This window comes from Aptenodytes forsteri, unplaced genomic scaffold, assembly GCF_000699145.1.
Source record: "Aptenodytes forsteri isolate BGI_AS27 unplaced genomic scaffold, ASM69914v1 Scaffold241, whole genome shotgun sequence".
NCBI classification, from domain to species: domain Eukaryota; kingdom Metazoa; phylum Chordata; class Aves; order Sphenisciformes; family Spheniscidae; genus Aptenodytes; species Aptenodytes forsteri.
Window position 1 is genome coordinate 7,698,371 of NW_008795252.1, and position 11,135 is coordinate 7,709,505.

The 11,135-nt window shown below is 34.6% G+C and overlaps 1 protein-coding gene across 1 annotated transcript in view; it reads left to right on the forward strand.

Moving 5' to 3' along the window:
- Positions 1 to 11,135, forward strand: part of C2CD5 (C2 calcium dependent domain containing 5) — a 68,708-nt gene that overhangs the window by 55,194 nt on the left and 2,379 nt on the right. Inside the window, exons 18-25 of the mRNA XM_019471980.1 lie at positions 1,111 to 1,209; positions 1,630 to 1,719; positions 2,510 to 2,597; positions 3,674 to 3,760; positions 5,256 to 5,306; positions 6,317 to 6,418; positions 7,257 to 7,447; positions 10,335 to 10,481. Coding sequence (XP_019327525.1) covers positions 1,111 to 1,209; positions 1,630 to 1,719; positions 2,510 to 2,597; positions 3,674 to 3,760; positions 5,256 to 5,306; positions 6,317 to 6,418; positions 7,257 to 7,447; positions 10,335 to 10,481 — 855 coding nt within the window. The remainder of the gene's footprint in view (positions 1 to 1,110; positions 1,210 to 1,629; positions 1,720 to 2,509; positions 2,598 to 3,673; positions 3,761 to 5,255; positions 5,307 to 6,316; positions 6,419 to 7,256; positions 7,448 to 10,334; positions 10,482 to 11,135) is intronic.

Below are 11,135 nucleotides of genomic sequence, written 5' to 3' on the forward strand. Positions count from 1 at the left end.
GAAATTCAAGTAAGGTTATTCAAAGAAAATGAAATCTTTTTTTCCAAGTTGTGTTGAAATATGCTGTAGTAATTTAAATATACGTTAGAGATCACTAATTTTGAAAGATAAATTAAAAGGATACTGTTGTGTTAGAAATAAAAGCAGTATTTTAGTAAGAAAAATATGGTATGAGAATCTATTTGTTTGTGTTTTTTTTCAATGCTGTTATGTAACAGAGAACCTGGTACAAAAATACAAAAATTAGAAAATAATTACAGTAAATATGAACTTTAAGGTTTTGGGCATTTTTAAGAGCTTGGCTAGATTTTGAAGCCTCTTAAAAGAAACAAATTGTTGACTGTTACTTAGTATGAGATACTGCATATATAACATTAGTGGGTTAAGATGAATAAGAATTAGATAAAGCCAATCCAGTCAATTGTTGACTTACTTAGTATGAGATACTGCATATATAACATTAGTGGGTTAAGATGAATAAGAATTAGATATAGCCAGTCCGGTCAGTAGAGAAAAATTTCTATTTATAATTAAGTTTAAATATTTTGGTCATGTTTGTACAACACAATTCAGTCTCGTATAGAGTTAAAACAGATCTATCTGAGCGAGCTTTTACACCTAATTGGCACAATGCAAGACTGTGCTTTGCAGAGGCACAGCTCCAACCTGAAAACAATATGACTGCACCAGCAGCATATTCTCAGGTTGATGGGATTGCCTGTGTATCTGTATATGACATTCCATTATTGTCTACATTATTGTACATAATTAACATATAATTTTCAACAGCAGTTAACAAAATACGTAGCAGGTAGAATGACTCCTTTATGAAGCAAGTAAAAAGAACATAGAGTATTTCATATCTTGCTTAATCACTTGTTTCATATATACATTAGTTCACAGAAAACTTGCCGTTTGTTTGTAAAATTTCATGAGCAATAAGCACTTTACTTGACTTACTCTTGCTACAGTTTTTTCCTTTTCTTTCCCTCCCTCTCCCTGCCCCCCATGTTATGCATTATTTGCCTTCTTTATGATTTTTTTTTTGTTTTTAATATAACATACAGGCATATATTGGAAAAAAAATAAGTGTGTTTGTTTCTAATTCAGATGTTCACAGCAGTAAGAGTATCCAGATTAAGCAACATTAACCTAACAAATCAAACACTCAATAAGAACTTTAATGATCTCTGTGAGAATCTGTTGAAGGTAAGAATCTTATTTCAAACATTTTTTGAATTGTTCAAATGGAAGCGAAGTAAAATCAGGCTATACTGAAAATAACATTTTTTTCATAATTACTTTTCAGAATTAGACTACAAAGTGTCTGTAATTAGTTTGCAAGCTACTCTAAAGATAGATTCAGCCTTCTTAGTATATTAAGGATTTCCAAAGCTTTTTGAATTGGAATGAGTCCTTTGATTGGTAGCGTACTGTAGAAACAAATAGAAAGACTGCTACACAGTAGATTGCATTCTATCCTGAATTTTCACGCTTGTAATTCTTCTTCAAGAAAAAATTACTATGATTAGATGATTTCTATTATGAAAAGAGTTTTGATCTTTAATTTCTCTGAAATAAACCATGCATTTTTTTAGCGTAACACAAATAATTTCTTGTCTTCAACAGAGCTTATATTTTAAACTACGATCTATGGTTCCCTGCTGCCTTTGTCATGTAAATTTTACAGTTGCTCTACCAGAAGATGAATTAGTTCAAGTAAGTAAACTGCTTCTTTTGACTTTCAGCATGTAGGCATGCCAGTTTTGGCCTTTAATTAACATTTGCTGCTCAGAGTAAACTAGGCTAGGATTTCATTTACTAGTATGTCTGGTGAATTCTGAAGTAAAACTTAGGGCCGTAATCTTCGGTGAAGAAAAAGGATGACCTATGGAGTTCACCAGTTTTGAGAATCATGGGACTACATGGCATTTCATGAGCACAGTGCATCTTAATAGTGTGTATCTTTTTAGTTAGATGGCAAATGAAAAGCGCTGACTAGATATACATTAAAAGGTGTAACCACATACACTACAAGAATATGGCACACTAGTTTTCTAAGTATGCTGACATTATAATTGTCTGATTTTTTTTTTCCTTTCAGTTTCAAGATGATGAAATATGCTTCATTATTTTTAAATAAAATGTTTTTGTTAGAAGTATAGCATCATTCTTGTGATCAATTAAACATCTCTCTCTTTCTTACAAATACAATGATAATGAGTTTTTATGATTCTTTTTTGTGTTGGTTCACCAAGAAAGAAGGAAAGAACTGATGAACAAAATCATAAATGTGGGACAAACACTGTTAGGTGTATGTTCCAACATCGGACCTTAGTATTACCTTTTATGCTCTGCTGTGAAGGGTTTTTAATATGTCTACTGAGATGATTTCCCCCCCCCCCCCTTATTTTTCTATAAAATTTCTATGGAAAAAGCTGGCTTTTTTGCAAAATTATTTTTGCAGATTGCACAAGAGATTAATATGCCATATATTATTTCTGATCAGATTGCAGTCACAGCTGTTGCAATTACATTTGACAAAAACCAAGCATTACAAGCCAACAAAGTCCCTACAGAAAAATCACAGCAAAGAGGTAAATGTTGTGAGGCATGTAAAGATAAGAGATAATCTTTTTCTTTCCTTTTTTTTTCCCCAGTACATAATGAGTCTACATTCTAATTTCAGTTACATATACACATTTTTACAGGGAAGTTCTATAAAATTGTGAAGTCATAACATAGAGGTTTTTAGAGTTCATATATGTGACCTCCAGCAGGATGACTTATCAAGTATTAGATATTTGCTTGTACGTAATCAACAAACTTACAGTAACATGAAAAAAGTGTTTGTTATTTCCTTATTCCATGTACCACCTTTCTTCGAATATTTTTCTCTAAAAAATTATTTTAACAGATGATGACATTTCCCCTGTATTTTGAAACACGTGGTGTAAGTCATTAGAGAATACTTGTTCTTATAAGTAGCAAATTTTGTCCTTACTTCAAGAAGGAAGAAAATAAATTATTCATAATACTTCAAAAAAACCTCCAGAAAACCCTTAAGTAGGTCAGTAATATTTTTGGAGATCAGTGAAGCATATAGCATTATGGAGGGAATAGAAGAGACTACTGCAATCTGTGTATGTCATCTTGCTAATGAAGCACCATCTTATGCTAGAAATATATGTATGCAATCTGGATATGGGAATTTAAACAGAACTTTGAAGATACTCCATTCTGAAGAATGGAATTCGGTAGTAGAACAGAGCCATATGTTCTAAAACATTAGTTATACCTTACTTCTTAAATAGTAACAGTAAATTGTTTGTTTTCTTTTATGTGAAATAAATCACATTACTTTTTACTTTAATGTATAGCTAACTCAGATCCAACTGCAGAATCAAATCTAAAATACATGAATTGACTTAATATTTTTTCCTGAAAATACCAAATCAAATCTTGTTCAACAGAACGCAGGTTCTGTTCAATTTTGCAGCTGGATTTATTGTCAGACATCTAACTGTTTATGCAGAACCGCATCACTATATGCATACGGTGAAAAAATCTGTTCCAGTCAGACCTGACTAAATTGAATCTGTAGTGCTTATTTTTACTGGCAAATCTTATTTTGGGGGTTAATTATCAATCGGGTATGTTTTCTTTGTTGAAGCATCTACAGACAATGAAGAACAGCTACAGTTTCCATTGGAACTTTGCTCTGATCCCCTTGCTTCTCAACCATTCTCACCAGCTAAAGGTCAGTTAAATGGAAGAATGCTGAACTACTGTTATTTACTGATTTTGAGTTCTGCTCTTTCATTGTTGGAGTAGCTTTAAAATATCTGTACTTTCACATGCTTTAAATATTCTTTGCTACCTAAGCATAATGGATATGTTCGCTCCTAAAGTCAAATTTTTTTGAGAGTCACATAAGATGGGTTGGCTAATCATTCTGTATATATTCTTTTGTAGCTTTCCTGTCTAGATAGATTTCCTCTATCTTTGCATTTAGAGTATTGAAAATGCTGCAAACCACTGGGTGTTGGGTGTCATTTGACTTAAAGAATTATAAATTACTTAATAATTAGGCTTGCCTCATACTGCTTTGCTTCTGTAAATGGCCCATATAAAATAACTCCATGTATTGTCAGCCTTAAATTAATCTCATAGTTTTCACGGTGGGAAATACTTTATCTAGCAAATACTGGTTGTTCAGCTGAGAAAAATTGCCTGTAATTTTTTTTTTAAGTGAAAGGAGCCTAAACTTGCGTAGTAAACAATTTGTACAGTGCAGCATGTTTTAGCTGTTAAACAGCTGCTTTATTTTACCTGAGATAGAGCTGCATTTCAAGAATGGTTGTCACAATTGTTCTATGACTGTATTAAAAATTAGGCCGTCATTAATTGAAATCAGCTGTCTTTACTTCCTTCTCCATTGTTGGATTATCTACCCACCAAAATGGCTAGTGATAGGAAATGTAATGTCTGTGAATTATTGTAAATGTTCTTTTACTAAAATGTTAGAGCTCCCTTTTTTGCCCATTACGTAAGTTGTGTAAAGGAGGGTCCCTACCGCATTTATTTGTATTTTCAGCAATAATATTCTTATTTCTTTGTATTTTTTTTATTTTTATGCATTTGTGTGTGCTTAACTTTAATAGATGACATGATACTGTTAACCTTTCATTTTCAAAAAGAGGAGCTATCCAGAAATACCTGACTGGTGTCTTTTTCACTGTTACTAGACAGTGCTACTTGTATAATGGGCACTGACCAGTAGAGGGTAGCCTGTCCACATATATCACTTTTTGTGATGTTCTTCACATTCCCTATTGTACTGTACATCACCTTAGAGGCTTTCAACTAGGTAGTTATTTCATCTGTCATTTCGTCACAAGTAGACTCGAGGTTTCATTGTAGTTACATTTACTTAGCAGCTTATTTAATATATTGATACCTTTTTTACATACTTTTCTGTAAGATTGTTATTTTAAAAATATTTGTATACAACCTTATACAGTAATGACCTTTAGTAAATGATCGTATTATAATTTGCAAGGCAGATTTAGTGAAGTTAATTATTTATACCAATTTATTATGTGCTATCAAAGTACATAGTATAGTGTATATATAGAAGATTTTTTTCTCATATTTTACTCTAAAAAAAATTTTTTATAAGAAGAAAGCTGTTGTCCTGTACTACATGACTCTGCTCCTATACTATCTGAATGGAATTAATTTTATCTTGTTAGAAGTCCTGGAGGGTGCAAGTTCCCACACAGGTATTCCTGCTGCTCAGAGAGGTGAGTTTACTTAATTTAGCCATATGCCAGAACAGAATGAGCATATTCTTGGGATTGGTATACTCTTTTTGGATGTGTCTTAATCCAGGAAGTGTGTACTAGTTAACTGAGAATGCATGCTCTGGTGTGGCTTAACAGTGTCATAATATTTTGATGTGTTTTTTAATTACAAAAGTCAGATTTGTTAATAACAACAGTGTGTCTCTGTCAGATATATTGATATCACTTTATCTGACAGAAAATTAGTTCCTTGAGAGAGAGCTTTTTTGCTTGTGTTAATTTGAAGTTAGCATGTGTTCTTCCGTTTCTTCAAGATAATGAAGAAACGGTGTTTGCAAAACTTTATTTTTTTTAAAGATACGCAAACACCCCTGCAACTAATACCAAAAGTCATAGCAGAAACAACTCTGCTTCTCACTGTAATGATAATTGGGTGGGGGATATTGGAGGGGGGGATGTTGGGGGAAGGAGGACAGCGTTTTGGAAGGAAAATTCATTTGTGTTTAAAACCGAGGTGTTGTTTCAGCTTGTGACTCTTATCCTCATCACCAAAGCTTTTTTTCAGTCTGTAGGTCAGATATTGATAAAGATAGATAGGAAGTTTAAATCACGATCAGCAGTTCTTCGTGAGGAAAAGAATAGCAATGAAAATTAAAATTAAACAAGGCTTAAATAAAGTTAAAGAAGCCAGAAGTTAATACCTAAAATGAGATTAAAAAAAAATAATCGAGCATAAGTCGTTAATGACTGTATTTGCATGTTTTTTCAGTGATGAAGTCCCAGTCAGGCAGTTGGTTCACAGCTGGGACATCACCAGAAATCGGTACACCGGTTTGGACAAGTCCAAACCTATACTGTAACTTTTCCTTTAAACAGACCTGGAAAGGGATGTTTGTTCTCTCTCAGACACAAATAATTGCTTCCTCAAAAGGAGCATTGAGATGAGCAAGAGACATCATCCATATTTTTTTTCTTTGTTTTTTCTTTTGTTTTTCTGTCTGTGTTTTCAGCAACGTCAATTGATTACAGTTCCTTTGCAGACAGATGCAACAGCTGGATAGAGCTCATTAAACTGAAAGCTCAGACCATAAGGCGCGGATCAATTAAGACAAGTAGGCGGCTGTTTCTACCACGTTATGATAATCTGAGACATATCTCTGATTTCCCAGTGGTGAATAGTGGAGTTTCCTGCCCAGCAATAGTATTGCAGATCACATGTAGAATGAATACCTGAGTGTGAAAACTGCCGACATTGTTAATGTCTTGTTAACTAATACAGGGTTTATGAACCAGTATCATAAAAAGCAAAATACAGTATTTCTGTTCACTTAGTAAAAATTAGTTACCAATGAATGTGTACGCCTACTAATTATATAACATACACTGCATGGATGTAGGTGTATGTATGATCTTGGAAAATTTTGGGTGAGAAACAGGAAGCAATCACCAAGGTGACAGTCAAGGCAATGGTCACTAAATTAGCAAGTGGTGAGTTATTTTTCAGTAGTTCTTTGGCCGCAGGTCTGACTATCTTGCTTAAATTAGCAGAGATTAATATCTGTTTTAATGGAAAATGCTGCACTGGGGAAACACAACAACTTTCACACTTCCTGTAATTTGTTCCTCCAGCAGAATACGTATTCCAAAATGTTGGCACTTTTTTCTTTACCTTCACTTTATAACTGATTGTTGTATGTGCAGCTACTCGCCTCAATGTTTTCCTTTGCAGGAATGCCACTCTTCCAAATAAATTCCATTTCAGCTTTTTGTCTCCTTTTGCATGCATTGCATGATAATTTCCTTTCTCACATGATATGGCTGAGCATCACAGGCAGCTGAATGTTGTCACCAAGCTATTTGGAAACCATAAAGAAGAGTTTTTGTGTTTTGAGAAACAGTGATCGATCTTACTTGATAGTTACTTTCTCTTCTTTTTTTCCATCTTTTTAGCTGCTTCACTTGATAAAGCAAGTCCATTGGCTGAGGGATACTTACGGCACCGTTCTGTTCCATCATGCACCAACTCTACCGTCTCAGTTGTTAAGATGACACCTCTTTCTTTTCTACCTGGGGCAAAAATAACCAAATATCTTGGGATAATCAACATGTTTTTTATACGAGAAACCACTTCTTTGCGTGAGGTGAGCTGTATATCAGGGATTAGCACACTTTGTTAATCATAACAATCACAAGTAAATATCTGAAGAGGTTTGAGTTGAGGTATGGCACAGCAAGGGAATAGAGTTTTTTGTCACTTGAGAGAGGTGCTGAGTGGGGAGTAAGTCACATTGCACTGCTCTTGTCATAGAGCATATAGAGCTGCTTTGTGTTTAGCAGTGTTAGAAAGGGATTACTTAACCATTGCCATTGTTGTTGAATTTGGATATAACACTAAACCAGTGAGTTCTTAAACAGAACTATTTGGAAAAAATAGGTCTTTGACCAGCAGTGGTAGTTGGGATCATTTGAACCCAAACCCGAGATTAATTTAAATGGAAAAAAAAAAAAGAAAAAAAAAAAAAAAAAATCCATTCTTCTCTCATTTAGCAAGCTCAATGATGAACTTTCACAGTGTATTTGGATTTTAGAATTCTTTGGTTAATACCAGGTTTCCCATATCATATATAATATTTATGCTGATTTTTAATATAACATTCTCTGCATTCTCAGTAACATAGCTCTGTGTGATGAGCATCTAAAAAGCGTGCCATAGAGTATATAACCACACAAGCAGCTTACAGGGTGTAGCTAGTGATACTCAAACAATGATCTCCAGTCTGGATCTGGACAACAGATACTCCTCTGAGAATGCAAAAACGCAAGACGTGTTCCTTATCATTTTTCTGTCCTTTTGGGAAGTAGGTGCATCCTTCTGCTACAGTTTCCAGCCACAGAAATAGAATGTACCTCTTGCCTGGTTTGTCAATGCTGAAGAGTATGCTGTTTCTTGTTAATTACACATTGATAAAACTACGTAGCAGATGTTAATAAAAATGATCAGCCTTCATAAAAATGAGTTGCGAGCTCTCCAGAGGAACTTTGATCAGACAAACATCTTGTTTGGATCTTGCAAGTTACGGCCCCTTTTAACTTGAGAAATCTATGCAAAAAGGACAGCATTTGAAAAGGATGTATATGGTATGATGAGGGAAATGGTTACATGACATTTCTGTACTAACTGCAGCTTCTGTAGATACAGATTAAATAGCTGATAAGCAAGCTTTGGTAACTACGATAGCCAATCTCAGCGGAGGTAGGTTGCTCAAGTATTTGATTCAACTCCTCCATAAAGTTGGGATGGTTGTACAGTTTCTGTGCTACTGTCAGTCTGCAATGTCTAGCACCCAGGGCAGCTGATTTAAATCTGTTCCAGCTGCACAGGCTGAGTCACAAACCAGTTTTAATACTAGTTGCACAGTATTGCCCTGAGGCTGTAACAGGGTCAAAACAGAGTGGTCATTATATCCAACTTGAGCAATGTGTTTCAGATTCTACAGAAAAATAATTAGCAGTGTTTATGTTTGTATTGCTTTATATTTTGCTTATGGTAGTTTACAGAATATTGAGGCCCTATGAACGCTTTCATAAGCTGAAGTATATACCAGGCACTGTGCTTCAAAAATTAATGATAATTTTAAGTCAAATTTATCCATTGCTTTTAGGTTTTGCCATTTACAGGTGGATATTTATAATCTTTTGTTAACTGCTGTCATCAACTTTTGTATTAGGTTTATGATATTACATATTTTTTTTTTTCCCCCCATCAGTTGCTGTAACTATTAAAACACTTGGACAAAATCAAAATGTCACGAGGAATGACAAACTTGTATTGAAATTTTGATTTCTGGCTGCAGTTGACTTCATTCATGCTTTATGCTCGGATTGGTGGAATTATACTTGCCTTTCGTTTGTTAATTTTCCTCCCAAGATACGTTTCCTAATGTCTTTATGAGTCTGTTCAGGGCAGATCATACTTTTTCCAGCAGATATGAGGGCAGTCCTTATTTGTTGAAGTTTGGCTTAGTTAGCCCCCTCTTCTACCTACCTCTTTCATTTTCTCCAGTGGCACACACACGTGGGAAGTCTAGTGGTCTTGCCTTTCACTTTCATTTTGAAATTTTACAGATATTTTTAACCAATAGTGAGCTCTGTTTCATCAGTTTGTTTCCTTGGTTTTTTCTGTGGGTTTTTATTTTTTTTGGTTGGTTGCCTGGTTTTTGTGTGTTGGGTTTCCCCCCGCCAATGTAGTTGCTCATGTTCTTTCATAAGTATTGTCTAGAAAATAAACATGCTTCATTGTTTTCCTTCTCCGTTCACAGCAATTTAAATTACTCAGCTCGGCACCAAAGAAGCAAAAATCCCCCACAAGCACCATTAAGTCAAAAAACTTCACTAAGCAGGATGGCCAGAAATTCTTTTGGGCTTCAAGGGAAAAAAAACTTGAATAGCTTGCTTGTCAAGTCTCTGCTCTGTCCCTTGCTTACTTTGTATTTTGAGGGATCATTTCTTTAGTGAATGTTGAGAACGAATGACGGTCATTAGCATACATGAAGTTGCAGTGACCAAAAGTAACGGCCACTCCTTACCAGTAATTTCCAAGAAGTCTGAATCTCTCGTAATCCTCAGTAGAAATTATTCTTTATCTGCGTCCCGGTTTTCAAAAAAATGGGTAGTATCCTTTCTGATGAAAGAAAAACTCATTATTCAGCTGTCAGTGGTATATTACATGTTCCTGCAGAGGTGTAGGAATGTCTGAAAAGTATGAGTATATGTAATACACTGACTACAAAGAATACCAGTTACAAATGAATAACCTACTTCTGATTCTTTTCCTCAAACGGTAAGTTCCATTGGTCTGATTTTTAACTGTGACCCATTAAACAGTGAATAGCTTTTGAGTTCTGTACAATATACCATTTAGGATTCACTGAAATATTCAGCTGATAAAAATGTAATAAAAGTATTCAGCATCTTGTAGCAGTGCCTAACATAAAATGTTCTTGGTTTGGTTTTTTTTCTCCATTTTAGGAAGGTGGTGTCAGTGGTTTTCTCCATGCTTTTATTGCTGAAGTGTTTGCAATGGTGAGAGCTCATGTTGCAGCTTTAGGGGGCAATGCTGTTGTCTCATACATAATGAAGCAGTGTGTTTTTATGGAGAATCCAAACAAAAATCAGGTAAATTATTATATGGAATAACAATGCTATTGTGGCTGGGGTGACACAAATATAAATTTTATGTATTTAAAAAACAAGAACGCTGTTAGAGCTATGTCTGCAGTATTTAGAAACAAGAACGCTGTTAGAGCTATGTCTGCATAACACTTCTGGATCTCTCATCATAATGCCTGTTTAAAGAAGCCAAGAGCATTCTTGAACACCTCAGCACGAAATTACAAATATGCTTCATAAATACCCAAATGGGTAAAAGTACTAAGTTCACTAGAATGAATTAAATTGTAGGAAACAGTAGAATAGTAGTGCTGCACTTACTTAGCTTTTCTGATGTTGCAGTGTTAGGATTTTCATCCTTTTTATGTGGAGTTGCTGATACAAAATGCTCCATTTTGGACATGAAGGGATAAAACTTTATTAATAAAGGTGACAACTGAATATGGTTGTTTTGGTACATGAAATATGTTCAACACAGTAGTGAAAGGAAGTACAGCTACCCAGATACTTCATTTGTGGTGGTCTTATAAGAATCTGTCTACGTGTTTGATAGTGCACAAGTGAGTAGATATAAAAGGAAATATGGCAGGGATTGCCTCACTAATAAATTCTAATAATTTGTCCTTCTTTGTTTTCTGTCGACTTTTCTGTTATCTGTGT